This window comes from Salvelinus sp. IW2-2015, linkage group LG9 (assembly GCF_002910315.2).
Source record: "Salvelinus sp. IW2-2015 linkage group LG9, ASM291031v2, whole genome shotgun sequence".
In the NCBI taxonomy this organism is placed as follows: Eukaryota; Metazoa; Chordata; class Actinopteri; order Salmoniformes; family Salmonidae; genus Salvelinus; species Salvelinus sp. IW2-2015.
This window is the reverse complement of record NC_036849.1, coordinates 23,999,746-24,017,729: the sequence shown is the minus strand read 5'-3', so window position 1 is coordinate 24,017,729 and position 17,984 is coordinate 23,999,746. Positions and strand designations below refer to the sequence as shown.

The following is a 17,984-nucleotide window of genomic DNA, read 5'->3' as shown; positions in this document are numbered from 1 at the left end:
CTCACCCAACATCTATAAGACCCCTCCAAACATATCCTTATTAATGACACCCCTCCAAATCTTTGTGACCCCCTCCAAACATCTTACGACCCCCAACATTTTTACGACCCCCTCAACATCCTTGTAGACCCCTCCAAACATACTTGTTACAGACCCCCTCCAAACATCTAATAGCACCCCCTCCAAAACATCTGTTATAACCCCCCCGAAACATCTTTTACACATCTCTCCGGCGTCTATAACAAGATGTTTAGGGGCGTCTATAACAAGATGTTTAGGGGCGTCTATAACAAGATGTTTAGGGGCGTCTATAACAAGATGTTTAGAGGGGGTCTATAACAAGATGTTTAGAGTGGGTCTGTAACAAGATGTTTAGGGGGTCTACAGCAAGATGTTTAGAGGGGGTCTATAACAAGATGTTTAGAGTGGGTCTGTAACAAGATGTTTAGGGGGTCTATAACAAGATGTTTAGGGGGGGTCTATAACAAGATGTTTAGGGGTGGTCTATAACAAGATGTTTAGGGGAGGTCTAGAACAAGATGTTTAGGGGAGATCTAGAACAAGATGTTTAGAAAGGGTCTGTAACAGAGGACTAAATTAAAGGCAGTTGGAAGCAGGACCTTCCATCATATCCTCTCTGTGATACAATCGGAGCCGATTTAACATGGACCAGACGGTATGTGTTCCAGATGGTAATTGCCGTATTAATGTGGTCAATTACCACGTTTTTATGCTGACCCGTCTCAACACAGGGTTCATGCTGCATTGTGGCGGGCAGATCTATGGTTCACAGATGTTGCCTTCATTTTCACTGGACATGGTTCCGAGATTGCATGGAAAGCTAGTGAGGAGACAACCATTGTAATGTATGGCCATTAAATCTGAAGTGTAGGAGTCATTGTAGGCCCCCTCCATTGCCTGTATGAGCATACCTATACATCCCAAACAGGGGAACTAGGACCCCTGGGGTTACTTGGTCTATCCACAGGGGGTACTTGAGAACTCATGAAAACATAGGCCTACTGGGAAAATTCAAAACATACTTCAAATCAAATCAAATTGTATTGGTCACATACACATGGTTAGCAGATGTTAATGTGAGTGTAGCGAAATGCTTGCAGGGGTATACTAGGTAGAGCAAAATTCAGTTGCTGGTACAGTAACCGAAAAAGGTTGGGAACCACTGTTCTGACATAGTTATGTCATCACATATCATAAACGGCAAGCACAAATAGAAAATGGTGTTCATAGCAATGACTTAGACATCCAGTGAAAAATATGTGGCAATACCTGAAATAAGGCGAATCCTCTTCCCTCCATAAATACATTGATGAGTAAATCTTGTTCAGCATCTACCTTGAAAAATAAAAAATCTCTATTAATACTGTACTGCCTGTAAACTATACATTATGGTGGCTGTTTGCTTGTGTATGCGGTTAGATGATCGTTGAAATATCATATATCTTGAAACAGACAAAGACCACTATGCCCAAATGTTTTACCTCTTTGCTCTGATGTACCAGGTAGTTGGTGGAGTTGATGTTGAAGTGGGACACTGTAGGTGAGACTGAGGTGGACACTTCGACCCCCAGATCAATGGCATCTGCCCCACTAAAGGCAGCGTAGACAGACAGGGCTTGTAGTGCTACCACTGTGTCCTAAGAGAGGAAAGGGTCAAAGGTGGTATCATTTTGGAAATCCACCCATCAGGGATAAATCTCTCTTATTGAAAAGGTAACTTTAAGACAGAGGGTCATACAGAAACAGTGGCATGAAGATAGACTAGAGGGTCTTCTACAGTATGTGAAGTTAGGGTCTACCTGTGTGCTCCCGTATGCCCCCAGGTGGTTCCTCTGCTGGCTCAGCCACTTCATGAGGGAGATGGCCTCCACCACACTAGCCCGCTTGTACAGCGCCAGCAACACGTAGGCAGCCATCTCTATCTCTGCTGAGCGCGGCTGCCATGAGTCAGACACCTCGGCACTGGACGACCGCCAGGTCTGGACCCCATCTGGAGGGGACAGCAACAGACACCAGGTCAAACAGGGTCTCGCAGGTAGATGAGCTGATGTCATCGATATTTACACATTATGTACGTTATCATAAGACCAATGTCGATGGTTGAGACCTTACTGTTCCTCAACTGACCATACTGTTCCTCAACTGACCATACTGTTCCTCAACTGACCATACTGCTCCTCAACTGATCACTCAAAAACAATATTGATTGTCAACATTTTGTCATGGGCTGTCACGGGCTAGTATCCATCTTCTCTCTGCGGCACATATTGACAACCTGTAAATAACCATAGCTAATTCAAACGCAAATTACCTCTAATATCAGCTCTGCTCTTGAGCTCATCCAGGGCTGTGCCTGCGGTGAGACTGTTAGCCAGAGACAGAGCGTATGCCGCCAGACACAGGCTGTAGTTACTGGACACCCCGCTAGCCACTTCGCCCTCCAGATAGCTCCTGGTCAGGGACACGTTGCCGGGGAACATGCTCTACACACAGACAAGAATAAAGGATGGCATGAGACAGGGACACATCAAGAGAGACAAGATGGTGGTCCAAGGCCATCATTAAGTTTGCAGACAACACAACAGTGGTAGGCCTGATCACCGACAATGATGAGACAGCCTATAGGGAGGAGGTCAGAGACCTGGCAGTGTGGTGCCAAGAAAACAACCTCTTTCTCAATGTGAGCAAGATAAAGGAGCTGATTGTGGACTATAGGAAAAGGCGGGCCGAACAGGCCCCCATTAACATTGAGAGGACTGAAGTGGAGCGGGTCGAGACTTTCAAGTTCATTGGTGTCCACATCACCAACAAACTATCATGGTCCAAACACACCAAGACAGTTGTGAAGAGGGAACGACAACAACTCTTCCCCCTCAGGAGACTGAAAAGATTTAGCATGGGTCCCCAGATCCTCAAAAAGTTACAGCTGCACCATACAGCTGCACCATCGAGAGCATCCTGACTGGTTGCATTACCGCCTGGTATGGCAACTGCTCGGCATCTGACCGGAAGGCGCTACAGAGGGTAGTGCCTACGGCCCAGTGCGTCACTGGGGCCAAGCTTCCTGACATCCAAAGACTCCAGTCACCCAAGTCATAGACTGTTCTCTCTGATCCTGCATGGCAAGCAGAACCGGAGCGCCAAGTCTAGGACTAAAAGGCTACTTAACAGCTTCTACCCCTAAGCCAAAAGACTGCTGAACAACTAAACTAATCAAATGACCACCCAGACTATTTACATTGAACCCCCCTCCCCCCTTTGTTTTTACACTGCTGTTACTCGCTGTTTATTATCTATGAATAGTCACTTGACAAATTACCTCGATTAACCTGTACATTTTCTCAGTACCGGTACCCCCTGTATATTGCCTCGTTATTATTGTGTTACTTTTTGATTTATTTGAGTATTTTTACTTTAGTTTATTTAGTAAACATTTTCTTAACTCTATTTCTTGAACTGCATTGTTGGTTAACTTCACTAGGGTAGGGGGCAGCATTCGGAATTTTGGATGAAAAGCGTGCCCAAATTAAACTGCCTGCTACTCAGGCCCAGAAGATAGGATATGCATATAATTAGCAGATCTGGATAGAAAACACTCTAAAGTTTCCAAAACTGTTAAAATAATGTCTGTGAGTATAACATAACTGATATGGCAGGCGAAAACCAGAGGAAAATCCAACCAGGAAGTACTATTATTTTGAAAGGCTGTTTTTCCATTGAAAGCCTATCCACCATACAAAGACTTAGGACCCAGTTCACGAGCTCTGTGGCTTCCTCTACATGTAGCCAGTCTTTAGGCATTGTTTCAGGCTTTTACTCTGAAAAATGAGGGAGATACAGCACTTTCAATCAGTGGCCAGTGGAAATTTCCATTCATCAGCCATGCGCCTGATCGGGAACGCGCTTTTCTTGTTTCTCCTTTCCTATTGACGAAGCTTTTGTCCGGTTGAAATATTATTTATTATTTATGACAAAAACAACGGGAGGATTGATTTTAAACATCGTTTGGCATGTTTCTACTAACTTTTATTGTACTTTTTTTGACTTTTCGTCTGGACTTAAGCATTCGGATTACTGGACAAAACGCGCAAACAAAAATTAGGTTTTTGGTCATAAAGAGGGACATTATAGAACAAGACAAACATTTATTGTCTAACATGGAGACCTGGGAGTGTCACCAGATGAAGATCATCAAAGGTAAGTGATTAATTTCATGCTATTTCTGACTTTTGTGACACTCTCCTTGGCTGGAAAATGGCTGTATGGGTTTCTGTGGCTAGGTGCTGATCTAACATTATTGCAAAGTGTGCTTTCTCCGTAAAGCCTTTTTGAAATCTGACACAGCGATTGCATTAAGGAGAAGTTTATCTTTATTCGTATGTTTAACACTTGTATCGTTTATCAATGTTTATGATGAGTATTTCTGTAATTTGATGTGGCTCTCTGCACTTTCACTGGATGTTTGTTTGAGACAATGCATTTCTGAACTTAACGCGCCAATGTAAACTGAGATTTTGGGATATAAATATGAACTCTATCGAACAAAACATACATGTATTGTGTAACATGAAGTCCTATGAGTGCCATCTGATGAAGATCATCAAAGGTTAGTGATTAATTTAATCGCTATTTCTGACTTGTGAGCCCTCTCTTTGGCTGGAAAATGTCTGTATGGTTTTCTGTGACTAGGTGCTGACCTAACATAATCGCATGGTGTGCTTTCGCAGTAAAGCCTTTTTGAAATCAGACACTGTGGCGCCCTGCAATTTCACTGGCTGTTGTCAAGGTGGGACGCTAGCATGACAAATGTTTATTTGAAGGCTGAGACTCCTCAAATACTTAGATTGTCAACCTTCTTCTGCTTACACTTGGTTCAAAAGACTTTGGAGAGTATCAAACTCACTCAACTTGCCACCACACACACTTTCATAATTTTTTTGTAAATCTCAAACTCTTGGTTCTCCTTACCATATAGGCCTGGTCCTCCAGCAGTGTCATCAGTACATAGGAGGTCAGAGAGACGGGTCCATCCAGGCCTCCCTGTAGCTCAGTGTGAATGACCCTGCCCATCTCGATGAACTCTCCCTGGGATCCCTGCTGCTGGACCAGCCAGCCCATGGCCCTGGAGAGAACACTCTGGTCAATCTGTATGAAGGACTGGGCCTGCAGGAAACACCTCAGGACAAACGCTGTCAGCCTGGACCAGGGAGAGAAGAGTTTGAGAACAGATACACTTTGAAATGAATGCCCTAAGTCTGAACCACAGCTATGATATTCACATGATTATATAATGACTTACCAGGTACTACCAGAAGTGTCGCTGGCTCCAAAGGCACTGAAGGATCCATCATCTCTCTGGAAAGATAGCTCTCTCTGATATCCTGGAAGGAATGACAGAACATGCTACATATGAATATAACTCTTCGGAAGAGACAACATTATACTAAAATCATACAGAGTTATAGAGCATGGATTAAATAATACTGAGTATCATACTGAAATATAGGGCATGGAATAAATCATACTGAAATATAGGACATGGATTAAAATAGGGCATGGATTAAATCATACCGAGTATCATACTGAACTATAGGGCATGGATTAAATCATACTGAGTATCATACTGAACTATAGGGCATGAAAATTATCCTGAGTATCATACTGAACTGAGGGCATGGATTAAATCATCCTGAGTATCATACTGAACTAGGGCATGGATTAAATCATACTGAACATACAGGGCTGGATTAAATCATCCTAAGTATCAAACTGAACTATAGGGCATGGATTAAATCATCCTGAGTATCATACTGAACTATAGGGCATGGATTAAATCATCCTGAGTATCATACTGAACTATAGGGCATGGATAAATCATACTGAACTATAGGGGATGGATTAAATCATCCCGAGTATCATACTGAACTATAGGGCATGGATTAAATCATCTGGAGTATCAACTGAACTATAGGCATGGATTAAAACATACTGAGTATCACATGAACTGCAGGGCATGGATTAAATCATACTGAGTATCATACTGAATCTATAGGGCATGGATGAAATCATCCTGAATATCATACTGAACTATAGGGCATGGATTAAAATCATACTGAGTATCATAGTGAACTATAGGGCATGGATTAAATCATACTGAGTATCATACTGAACTATAGGGCATGATAAACATACTGATATACATACTGAACTATAGGGCATGGTTTAAATCATCCTGAGTATCATACTGAACTATAGGGCATGGATTAAATCATCCTGAGTATATACTGGACTATAGGGCATGGATTAAATCATCCTGAGTATCAACTGAACATAGGCATGGATTAAATCATACTGAGTATCAACTGAACTATAGGCATGGATTAAATCATCCTGAGTATCATCTGACTATAGGGCATGGATTAAATCATCCTGAGTACATACTGAACTATAGGCATGGATAAAATCATACTGATATCATACTGAACATAAGGGCATGATAAAATCAAACTGAGTATCATACTGAACTATAGGGCATAGATTCAATCCTACTGAGTACATACTGAACTTTAGGGCATGGATTAAATCATACTGATATCATACTGAACTATAGGGCATGGATTAAATCCTACTGATATCAAACTGAATCATAGGGCATGGTTAAATCATACTGAACTTTAGGGCATGGATTAAATCATACTGAAATATAGGACATGGTTAAAATAGGGCATGGATTAATCATACCGAGATCATACTGACTAGGGCATGGATAAATCACACTGAGTATCATACTGAACTATAGGGCATGGATTAAAATTATCCTGAGTATCATACTGAATGTAGGGCATGGATTAAATCATCCTGAGATCATAACTGAACTATAGGGCATGGATTAAATCATTCTGAGTATCATACTGAACATATGGCAATGATAAATACCTGATTTCATAGAGGGCATGGATTAAATCATCCTGAGTATCATACTGGACTATAGGGCATGGATTAAATCATCCTGAGTATCATACTGAACTATAGGGATGGAATAATCAAACTGAGTATCATACTGAACTATAGGGCATGGATTAAATCAACACTGAGTATCATACTGCTAAGGCATAGATTCAATCTCTGAGACTAGAATATAGGCAGATAAACAACTGAACTATAGGGCATGGATTAAATCATCTGGAGTATCATACTGAACTATAGGCATGGATTAAATCATACTGAGTATCATACTGAACTATAGGGCATGGATTAAATCAACTGAGTATCATACTGAACTATAGGGCATGGATTAAATCATACTGAGTATCATACTGAACTATAGGGCAGGAATAATCATTCGAGTATCATACTGAACTATAGGGCATGGATTAAAATCACTCTGAGTATCATACTGAACTATAGGGCATGGATAAATCTACCTGAGTATCATACTGGATCAGGGCATGATTAAATCATCTGAGTATCATACAACTATAGCATGGATTAAATCATACTGAGTATCATACTGAACTATAGGGCATGGATTAACAACTGAGTATCAACTGGACTATAGGCATAGATTAAATCCTACTGAGTAACTACTGAACTATAGGGCATGGATTAAATCATACTGAACTTAGGGCATGGATTAAATCATACTGAGTATCATACTAACTATAGGGCAGGGATTAAATCCTACTGAGTATCAAACTGAACTAATGGGCATGGATTAATTCATACTGAACTTTAGGGCATTGGATTAACAATACTGAGTATCATACTGAACTATAGGGCATGGATTAAATCATACTGAACTATAGGGCAATGAATATAACATACTGAACTAAGGCATGATAAATCCTATCTTGATAATCATACTGAACATAGGGCATGGATTAATCATACTGAGTATCAAACTGAATATAGGGCATGGATTAAATTCATACTTGAACAATAGGGCATGGATTAAATCATACTGAGTATCATACTAACTTAAGGGCATGGATTAAAACATACTGAACTTATAAGGGCATGGAAATAAATCATACTGAGTATCAACTGAACTATAGGGCATGGATAAATCATCTGAGTATCATACTGGACTATAGGGCTTGGATTAAATCATCCTGAGTAAACTGAACTAAGGCATGGATTAAATCATACTGAGTACATACTGAACTATAGGCCATGGATTAAATCATACTGAAACTTTAGGGCAGATTAATCATACTGAGTATCAACTGAACTATAGGGCATGATTAAATCCTACGATTACAACTGAACTATAGGGCATGGATTAAATCAACTGAACTTAGGCAGATTAAATCAACTGAAAAGGACAGGATAAAATAGGGCATGGATTAAATCATACCGAGTATCATACTGAACTAATGCATGGATTAAATCACACTGAGTACATACTGAACTATAGAGGCATGGATTAAATTAGAGTATCAATACTGAACTGTAGGCATGGATTAAATCATCCTGAGTATCATACTGAACTATAGGGCATGGATTAAATCATTCTGAGTATCATACTGAACTATAGGCATGATTAAATCATCCTGAGTATCATACTGAACTTAGGGCATGGAATAAATCATCTGAGTATCATACTGGACTATAGGCATGGATTAAATCATCCTGAGTATCATACTGAACTATAGGCATGGATTAAATCATACTGAGTATCATACTGAACTATAGGGCATGGATTAAATCAAACTGTATCATACTGAACTATAGGGCATAGACAATCCTACTGAGTATCATACTGAACTAAGGGCATGGATTAAATCATACTGAACTTGAGGCATGGATTAAATCATACTGAGTATCATACTGAACTATAGGGCATGGATTAAATCATACTGAACTAGTTGGCAGGATTAAATCCTATACATCGAACTGCAGGGCAGATTAAATCATACTGAACTATAGGGCATGGATTAAAATACTGAGTATCATACTGAACTATAGGGCATGGATAAATCATACTGAGTATCATACTGAACTTTAGGGCATGGATTAACATACTGAGTATCATACTGAACTTTAGGGCATGGATTAAATCATACTGAGTATCATACTGACCTATAGGGCATGGATTAAATCATACTGAGTATCATACTGAACTTTAGGACATGGATTAAATCATACTGAGTATCATACTGAACTGCAGGCATGATTAAATCATACTGAACTATAGGGCATGGATTAAATCATACTGAGTATCATACTGAACTATAGGCATGGATTAAATCATACTGAGTACATACTGAACTATAGGGCATGGATTAAATCATACTGAGTATCATACTGAACTTTAGGGCATGGCTTAAATCATACTATCATACTGAACATAGGGCAGGATAAAATCATACTGAGTATCATACCGAAATCTAGGGCATGGATTAAATCATACTGAGTATCATACTGAACTATAGGGCATGGATTAAATCATACTGAGTATCATACTGAACTATAGGGCATGGATTCAGCGTGTTTGAAAGTTCATCACCTTCCATCATGTATAACAAAGCCTTGCTGCGTATCTCCTCGTATGGCTGGCTGGATTTCGCCAAGCGCTGCAGGACATAGACGTTGGGAGCGAAGTTGATCATATTCTGCTCTCCACAGCCGTGAGGCATCTTAACCAGCAAGCCCAGCCCTGTGATGGACAGGCCCAAGATATCACCTGTCACACCACACCCCACAAACAAGAAGGGAAGAGAGGAACCATTTAGACGTTATACAACCCAAACATTGTGGTGGTAATACAGACGGATTGGGATTGATTTCACCAGAGGACATTTCAGACCAAGCAACCTGAACAGAGAAAAGGTAAATGTGCGAGCAGAGAGAGATGGACAGATTAAACAGAGGGAGGAAAAAGGTGTGAATGTAGAGAAGAATATGGCAGAGATGAAGAGACAGAAAAGCCCTTGGTGTTTAGAAAAGAGGAAGATGCCCAGTACAGTAAACACCAAGCGCAAAAATATTGTAGGTTAGCATTCTACCACGACAAATACCCAACATCTCTGGACCTGATTGGTGATCATCATAAACAACCCAGCAGCCGCTCCGGGTCGGCTTGCCACAAATATTGTTTTGATAGCCCTCATTTCTTTTTCCATCATCTAACACCCAACATGGTAAATGACAGCTCTTTACTGGACTACCATATGCCTGCTTCATGCCCTGCATCTAAACACAAAATGAAACATGGGCATATGCTGCGGTTGAGTTCACGACATGTAAAAAGTAAACAGAGCTATGTTGGTGATAACAAAAGATGGCTGGTATACAGTAGGGCATGGTACATACCAACCACTGCCACGTGAGCCCTCTCGCTGCCTGGCACTACATCTGGAGGGAAGGAGAAGTGGAGCTGTCTGGACAGGTTACGGTTGGTCGGAACCATCTCCAGAAACACGGTCTCTGAGAAGGACTGTTCTTTACCCTCAGGCTAAGAGAACACAAAGACAGCAATTACGGGAGGAGAACCAATTGGAAATATACACTGAGTATACCAAACATTAGGAACACCTTCCTAATATTGAGTTGCACTCCCCTTTTGCCCTCAGAACATCCTCAATTCGTTGGGTCATGGACTCTACAAGGTGTCTAAAGTGTTCCACATGGATGCTGGTCCATGTTTCCTACAGTTGTGTCAAGTTGGCTGGATGTCCTTTGGGTGATGGACCATTCTAAATACACACAGGAAACTGTTGAGCGTGAAAAACCAAGCAGCATTGCAGTTCTTGCCACAAACTGGTGCGCCTGGTACCTACTACCATACCCCGTTCAAAGGCACCTAAATCTTTTGTCTTGTCCATTTACCATCTGAATGGCACACACACACAATCCATGTCTCAATTGTCTCAAGGCTTAAATATCCTTCTTTAACCTGTCTTCTCCCCTTCATCTACACGAATTAAAGTGGATTTAACATGTGACATCAATAAGAGATCATAGACTGACCAGTTGATGGAAAGAGCAGGAGTTAATGTTTTGTATACTCACTATAGTGTTAATTAGTGATTTACTGGGGTGGTCTGAGGAGAGAGGGGTACTGAAAGGTGTGCATCAAAAGACAGAGATACAGTTAATAATTTTACAGTCACCAAGGATCCATTTTATAACTTAGAAGACTCAGTTATTCAGCCCCGTTGTACCTTCACAAGCACTTTACGAACAATCTTTTCTGTGGCCTGTCCAGTCATTGCTTTCACAGACATCAATATCTCTCCAAAAACCAGAGGCCTGATGGGAAAGAGAGCGGTGGCGCCGCCCTGGCTCCCCACTGTCACTCTACGTGCGTTCACCATAGAAACAAGGTCTCGGTCTGCCAGAACAAAGTCAAAGCGAGAGCTCTCAGCAACCACCACTATGACCTGTGGAGAACAACAGGAATGGAAAAACAATTGAGGAATGGGAAAACAATTGAGGATGGATCACTTACATCCAGGAAGCTGTTTGATGTGGGAGATACAAAGAGAATGGGAAGAAGGTAATGATTTTTAAGACGTTTTCACAAGTGTTTAACAACTTGGTTTTTTTGTTCACTGTTCGAGAGTCACACAAACTGTTCTTTGAAGAAATCACCCTACATGGTGAGATTGTTAAGACCATAAACATGTGAGGAGAGGTAAAAACCTCCTGGCCTTTTCAACCAAGACCACTGACCTCCGTGTCCTCTTCTAGATGGTTGAAGAGGTTGACCTCGAGGACAAGCTGCTCTCCTCTGGTGATGCATTCTGGGACATCGAGAGACAGGGAGAAATCCGTTGACACTATCAGCTGTGGGAGACAACCAATACTCAAGATTATCCTCAAAAATCGAATTCTAGAATATCTGAATATTGCACTGACATTAAATGAAACATACCATCTTTATTAACCATGTATTTATGTCACACAGCCATACATGTAACCTATTGGTTAGAGTGGCCAGCCAGCAATTAGAAGGGTTAAAAGTGGAAGTCAAATTTTGGTTGGACCTTGGGTGCAATTGGCCAATAAAGTAATATTAATCTTAATAAACTACTAGTTAGCTGCCCAGACTAGGTAACGGTGGATGTAGTGGATAGGTCTTAACATACCTTCTGTGGTTTAAAGGTGAGGCCCAAGCCCAGGTTATCTGACATAACAAACGCCATTGCTCTCCAGGAGGTGATGCTGTCTGGGACAGCCACATGGAAACTAGTTGTTGTTGACTCACTGATACAGATAGGAAGGAATAGAGTATTTCAACATTCCCTCCAAATAACCCTGACCGTTTTCAATAGTGGTGAACGTAGACTGTATCCTCAAGTGTATTCACACCTAAGCATTGTTAATGTGCTTCTCCTAAAGCTCACCTGATGTTCATGTCCAGCCACAGCCAGGTCTTAGAGAAGTCCTGTCCCATGGAGGGCCTCCGCTCTGGCTGATCCTCCGCCTCATGATCTGATGGATACACAACATAGGTCATCAGAACTATCTAAGCCTCAGTCACAGAGCCTGTACCTCTGGGAATGTAGATGTAGTATTTTATTTATGTAGTATGCCACAGCTCCACAAGAGGGACCCCTTGATTTCATATTCAATTCAGACACACAGAAAGATCTCCCAATGTGTGTTTGTTAATGCGTTTTGTTTAAAATGTTCATTTATCCAAACACTATAGAGTGTGTAATTGTTTTCATACCAATTTCAGTCTCCTGATAATCTCCAGTTGTATGTAAACTGGCATCTGTTAAAACCACAAGGTTGCAAGCCTAAGATTTGAAAAGCAAAAAGCAAATGTTCATGACAACATTGTACACAAAACACTGTATGCCTATTAGGCCTGTGTGTACAAACAGAAAAGGTTTTGCAACTTTATATGAAATTTCCTCTGCAATGTGTTCAAAGTTTAATATTAACACAATAGTAATACAACACTTGTAACACAGCCAAAATGATACAGTATGATAACAGGCGCTTCCATCACTGTCAACTACATGCGTACGGCCCAGAAGTGGGTCAGGTTGCTCATGATGTAACATGACATTGGATAACTGGGTTGATTTACAGTGAGGTGAGGCTTGGGGTTATTCCAGGCTCAGTGTGGTCTATTCAGCAAGACACAATGTGTGGCGTTAATACCGTGAAAACGGAGAGCGGGCTGTCGTTCCCTCCAGTTATTCCACTATGGTGAAGGGTTATCTCCTCCTTGAGGTAGTCAGTCATTTCCGCCAGCACCTGAGAACAGCACAACACTAGAGTTACCACAACCTCTTAGAAAAAACAGCATTCCACAACAATACAACTAGCTACATTACAGCCAGTTGGGTCAGTTCTGGGGGAGACTGAAGTTCACCACGTCTCCATTGATACAGAGCCTGACTGCTGAGCTGATTCCCAAAACTGTTACAGTCACAAGATGAACCACTTGAGGGTTATTCCAGGCTCATTATGATTGCAACTATTGTAATCGAAGGGAAAGCCCAAAGAGAAATACAATTATCACTGACATTATCTGAAACCTCCTTTATGTCTGATTGAACTGTTCAGTGCTTCACAGAAGTATCCATTTCAAATCAAAAAAAATTCTATTCACAGATTAAATCTCAGATACGGGTGCTTTACAGACAATAGAGACAATAAAGCATGGTAAATCCTAAACGTTGTTTACAGTAGGATGTATTTCATGTGGCAGGGATTATATAGATGTACAGTACAGTTCGGTATTGTTGTGTTCCTTACCTTCTCCTCTGTGATGTCACCATCAGAGTCAGAGTCCTTGTCCACCACCATGATTCCGACCAGAGAGCCAGGTTCAATCACAAGGACAGTGAGGGACACCTCTTCACCTGGCATCACCTTCTCATGGCTCCAGCTCAGATATACCTGGAGAAACATGTACATACAGTATAAGCAAGTAAAATATGCCAGACCTAGTCTATACACTTAACAATGTTAGCATTCCGTATGTATTTCATGACTTCTAACAGAGTTGCTAAAATCACCATTGGGGCTCTGTAGCATCATCAGTAAGGTTCAGACTGATTTATCTAGTGAATAAGTTAGTTACTTCATTTTGTAGGACTCCATGGGGCTTGATGAAGACGTGCATGGAGTCATTTATGATCTCTCCATCTGGTAGGACACAGAACACAGTGATGCAGGTCTCTGGTGACCAGGATACTGCAGGGGTCAGAGAGAAGGAGGGAGAGGTTGCTGTCCCAGCAGCCACCACCTGACCCCTGGACGTCACCTGGAAGTCAATAACACAAGAGGTCAAAGCAGAGGTCAACCTAAAGAGCACTAAGGAATCACTTTACTTCTCTACAATCTCACCAATCAAGAAAAATACCTACCAGATAGTGAAGCTCAGTGAGTTGGAAAGTGCTCTCTACAGATATAGGAAGAGGTTTTCCAATCTGGAACATAAAATGCAAAAAAGTATTATTTTCATCAACTGTATACCATAGGTCAGGGGTACTCAACTCTTACTCTACGAGGTCCGGAGCCTGCTGGTTTTCTGTTCTACCTGAATTAATTGCACACACCTGGTGTTCCAGGTCTAAATCAGTCCCTGATTAGAGAGCAACAATGAAAAAATGCAGAGGAACTGGCTTTGAGGTTGATGGATTCTGTTAAAATGTAACATGTTTCAAGTTAAACTGTAGCCCAGAAGATGGATAGCTAAACAAAGAGAGGACCATGGACATTCCACAGGGGAAAGGAGGAAAACTCACTGAGGTCATAAAATGTATAGCTGGGGAGGTGACGCCTACAAGGGAAGAGTATAAGATGTGTTGTGAGCTTTCTAAAATGTATGCACTCAGCTGATGGCATCCTTGGTATTAAACACTTGAAACTTCTCTTGAGCTTTTGGTCTCAATTCCTTATTGCAAAGAGGTTGCAATAGCATTTTTCTTTAAACAAGATCCAGAGCTGAGTTTGAGGGCCTTAAGTTAAGGTCAGACTAATTTAGAGATGCAGTCAACTTTTGGTGATCTAAAGTGGATGCTGATATGTCACCTGTGGTGGAGAGCGGAGGCGTTGGATCTGGATGTATGATCCACTGGGAGAGGAGTGGTTACTATTGTAGAGCTCCAGGCTCTCCTCACTGCCCATGAACATGGCCTGCAGAGAACAAACTCATTTCTTGTAGTGTCACGTCACAGATAAAAGGCGCACACAGAATTTACTCGGTTCTGGGTCCCGAGATTATAGTTCTTGTGGTGCACATGTTCATACAATCATCATAGAATGGTGACTTGGGATTGTGTTGGATTAGATTCATCTTGACCTACTACAGGGCTCTCCAACCCTGTTCCTGGAGATCTACCCTCCTGTAGGTTTTCAATCCAACCCCAGTTGTAACGAACCTGATTCAGCTTATCAACCATCTAATTATTAGAATCAGTTGCGCTAGATTGGGTTGGACTGGAAACCTACAGAGCCCTGACCTATACTACTGAGAGGAAAATCTGTGGTTCCATACTAGGTCAAGTATACCTTCCGTTGTGTATTTCCTGTATAGCTTTACTGCTTACCCTCACTTGACAACTGAGTCTTGATTAATATCCGTTCAGCTGAAATGCTGAAAGTGAGTTTCGTTGCGTATTGGGATTCCTGTGGTATAGAGTAGCTCCTTGAAACGTGTCTATTCACCTGAATGAAAAGCATCTCTACTTGTTTGTGTAACTGGAACTCAATGTGTACGATCCCATCCTCAGGCACTGGTAGAGTCAAGCGTCTATAGCTTTTTATGTCCTCCATCTTGCCTTGTGGTGAATCGGAGTTGGTTTCTCCCTGGTTCTGTCCGATGGGCTTAGATGTTCTGTGACCGATGTCAATGAACACAGAGTTCATCCGATCCTCTGGAGTCAGAGGCTCGTTGTCGTACCTGGATATTTTCAGCTGAGGGATACAGGAAGGTGTAGTCTGTGATTCATACAGTATTATTAGAACAGTGAACTAGTGGTACCAAAGGTAGAGGTATGTAGAGGTATGTATTACTCCAAGCCAATAGATATTTACCACTCACATGTATTGAAAAGTTTAAAGATGGCTTCAGAACATGTGGGAAATTGTATAATTCAAGGTGGTATGTATTCTCCATAACGTGCACCACCACAGTCTTATTGGTTTTGAGTCCTTTAGGATAAAAGACAATGAAACAGGTAACTACCAAAATAAAGGAAACACCAACATAAAGTTTATTTTAAAAGGGCAGGGTGTTGAGCCACCAAGAGCCAGAACAGCTTCAATGCGCCTTGGCATAGATTCTACAAATGTCTGGAACTCTATTGGAGGGATACGACACCATTCTTCCACGAGAAAATCAATAATTTGGTGTTTTGTTGCTGGTGTCGTGGAATACGCTGCTTCAGAATCTCCCTAGAAGTGCTCAATTGGGTTGAGATCTGGTAACAGACGGCTCTGGCATATGGTTTACACTGTTTTCATGCTCATCAAACCATTCAGTGACCACTCGTGCCCTGTGGATGGGGGCATTGCCATGGTAGTCAAAATAATATATTTTTTATACATAAGCATGRTGGGATGTTAATTGCTGAGGAATTGCTCAGGGACACACTGTGTGGAAGCACCTGCTTTCAATATACTTTGTATCCCTCATTTACTAAAATGTTTACTTTATTTTGGCAGTTACCTGTATCTGTGAACAATCCAGCTATATTAAATTAATTTAAATATGCATCAAACTGTTACTTCAAGTTTAGCAATTTTCTCAAAACACGTGATATACAGATGTAGGATCTTAATTTAAGCCAATTTGCTAGAGCAGGAAAAATAATCCTGCAGCAATAAGAAATGTGAATTATTATGTGGATTATAATTAATTTAAATTTTTGTAGGGGTTGATACATTTTTCATAAGGGAAAATCAAGTCAAATGTGAAAGTAGAAATTAAACTTCAGAAGCCTTTTTAAACCTCAAATACACTACACGTTCAGAATTTCCTGCATTGTAGGAAAGTTCTCCTGCAACAGGGTGATCAAATGAAGATCATACATCGGTACCTCACCTGTAGACATCTCTGTAACACAAGCTGTAATATAAAGGCTTCCATTGGTGTGGTGCTGAGAATTACTCAGATCTGTTGCCCTGTGCTGGCGTACAGGAGGATCATCTTGGCTGATGAGAAACTGGGTCGACCCATGAATCTGAAAGAGATCGTCAGATAGACGTTGTGTATGACATTCTGGCACCATTGTCAGGCAGGTACACCTGTAACATATATCCATTTTGGATCAAACAGTGACTGAATCCTGGCTCAAACTGGATTTAGCTAGCATGGTTTGCTGTTACTGGTTTCACTTCATAAACTTAGCATGACAGTCTTACATCTTTAGTTGTATTATGGACAATGGTTGGACGGCCAGAGTTGAACAAAGCAGACACCAGAGTAACTGTGACAGACAGTGTTCCCTGGACTGGCTGTCCATTGGTGTGTCTAGAAAGAAATATAATGTATGTGAACCAATAGAATTTACATATTGAAAGTACATTTTTCTAGCACCTTTAATATCGATTTGCTTGTTTTTTTTAAAGCCTGACTCACTGAGCAGTCACAGTCCCTGAGAGGTCGTCCACCATGACAATCTCTGGGGCCGTCTTTACCTGCACATCAAAGTGGGGCGGCTCTAGAACAACAGCCACAAAGAGAGGTTGAATAGATAATAGTCTGATATGTCACCTATCGGAAACATTTCAATGACCCGACCCCCCTCCACCCTTTCATTCCTTTAGCCAACCCTTAACTAGGCTGTTTCCAATCATTAGCTATGGCAACATAGTTAGGATAATCTTACCATAGTAATCCACTATGAACTGCTCCTCTGTGGTCAACTCCTACAGAGAAACAAAAACCAATGTCAATGGGGGGAAACTAGATCAGATCTTCATCACCGATATGAAAAACAGAATGTATTCATGGTGGAATACAGTAGGATGACAATGCAGAATGACAGTAT

At 41.2% G+C, this 17,984-nt stretch overlaps 1 protein-coding gene across 1 annotated transcript in view; it reads right to left on the bottom strand.

Moving 5' to 3' along the window:
- Positions 1–17,638, bottom strand: part of LOC111968850 (CD109 antigen-like) — a 23,366-nt gene extending 5,728 nt beyond the window's left edge. Inside the window, exons 1-22 of the mRNA XM_023994758.2 lie at positions 17,573–17,638; positions 17,356–17,464; positions 17,036–17,174; positions 16,034–16,143; positions 15,658–15,906; positions 15,022–15,126; positions 14,355–14,417; positions 14,069–14,251; positions 13,741–13,884; positions 13,141–13,236; positions 12,701–12,770; positions 12,372–12,459; positions 12,114–12,231; positions 11,698–11,811; positions 11,187–11,405; positions 10,336–10,477; positions 9,530–9,706; positions 5,321–5,402; positions 4,990–5,218; positions 2,333–2,504; positions 1,821–2,011; positions 1,503–1,658 (exon numbers count right to left, since the gene is read on the bottom strand). Of these exons, the coding sequence (XP_023850526.2) occupies positions 1,503–1,658; positions 1,821–2,011; positions 2,333–2,504; positions 4,990–5,218; positions 5,321–5,402; positions 9,530–9,706; positions 10,336–10,477; positions 11,187–11,405; positions 11,698–11,811; positions 12,114–12,231; positions 12,372–12,459; positions 12,701–12,770; positions 13,141–13,236; positions 13,741–13,884; positions 14,069–14,251; positions 14,355–14,417; positions 15,022–15,126; positions 15,658–15,906; positions 16,034–16,143; positions 17,036–17,174; positions 17,356–17,464; positions 17,573–17,607 (2,991 nt within the window). The 5' untranslated portion in view covers positions 17,608–17,638. The remainder of the gene's footprint in view (positions 1–1,502; positions 1,659–1,820; positions 2,012–2,332; positions 2,505–4,989; positions 5,219–5,320; positions 5,403–9,529; positions 9,707–10,335; positions 10,478–11,186; positions 11,406–11,697; positions 11,812–12,113; positions 12,232–12,371; positions 12,460–12,700; positions 12,771–13,140; positions 13,237–13,740; positions 13,885–14,068; positions 14,252–14,354; positions 14,418–15,021; positions 15,127–15,657; positions 15,907–16,033; positions 16,144–17,035; positions 17,175–17,355; positions 17,465–17,572) is intronic.
- Between the last annotated feature and the right edge of the window lie 346 nt (positions 17,639–17,984).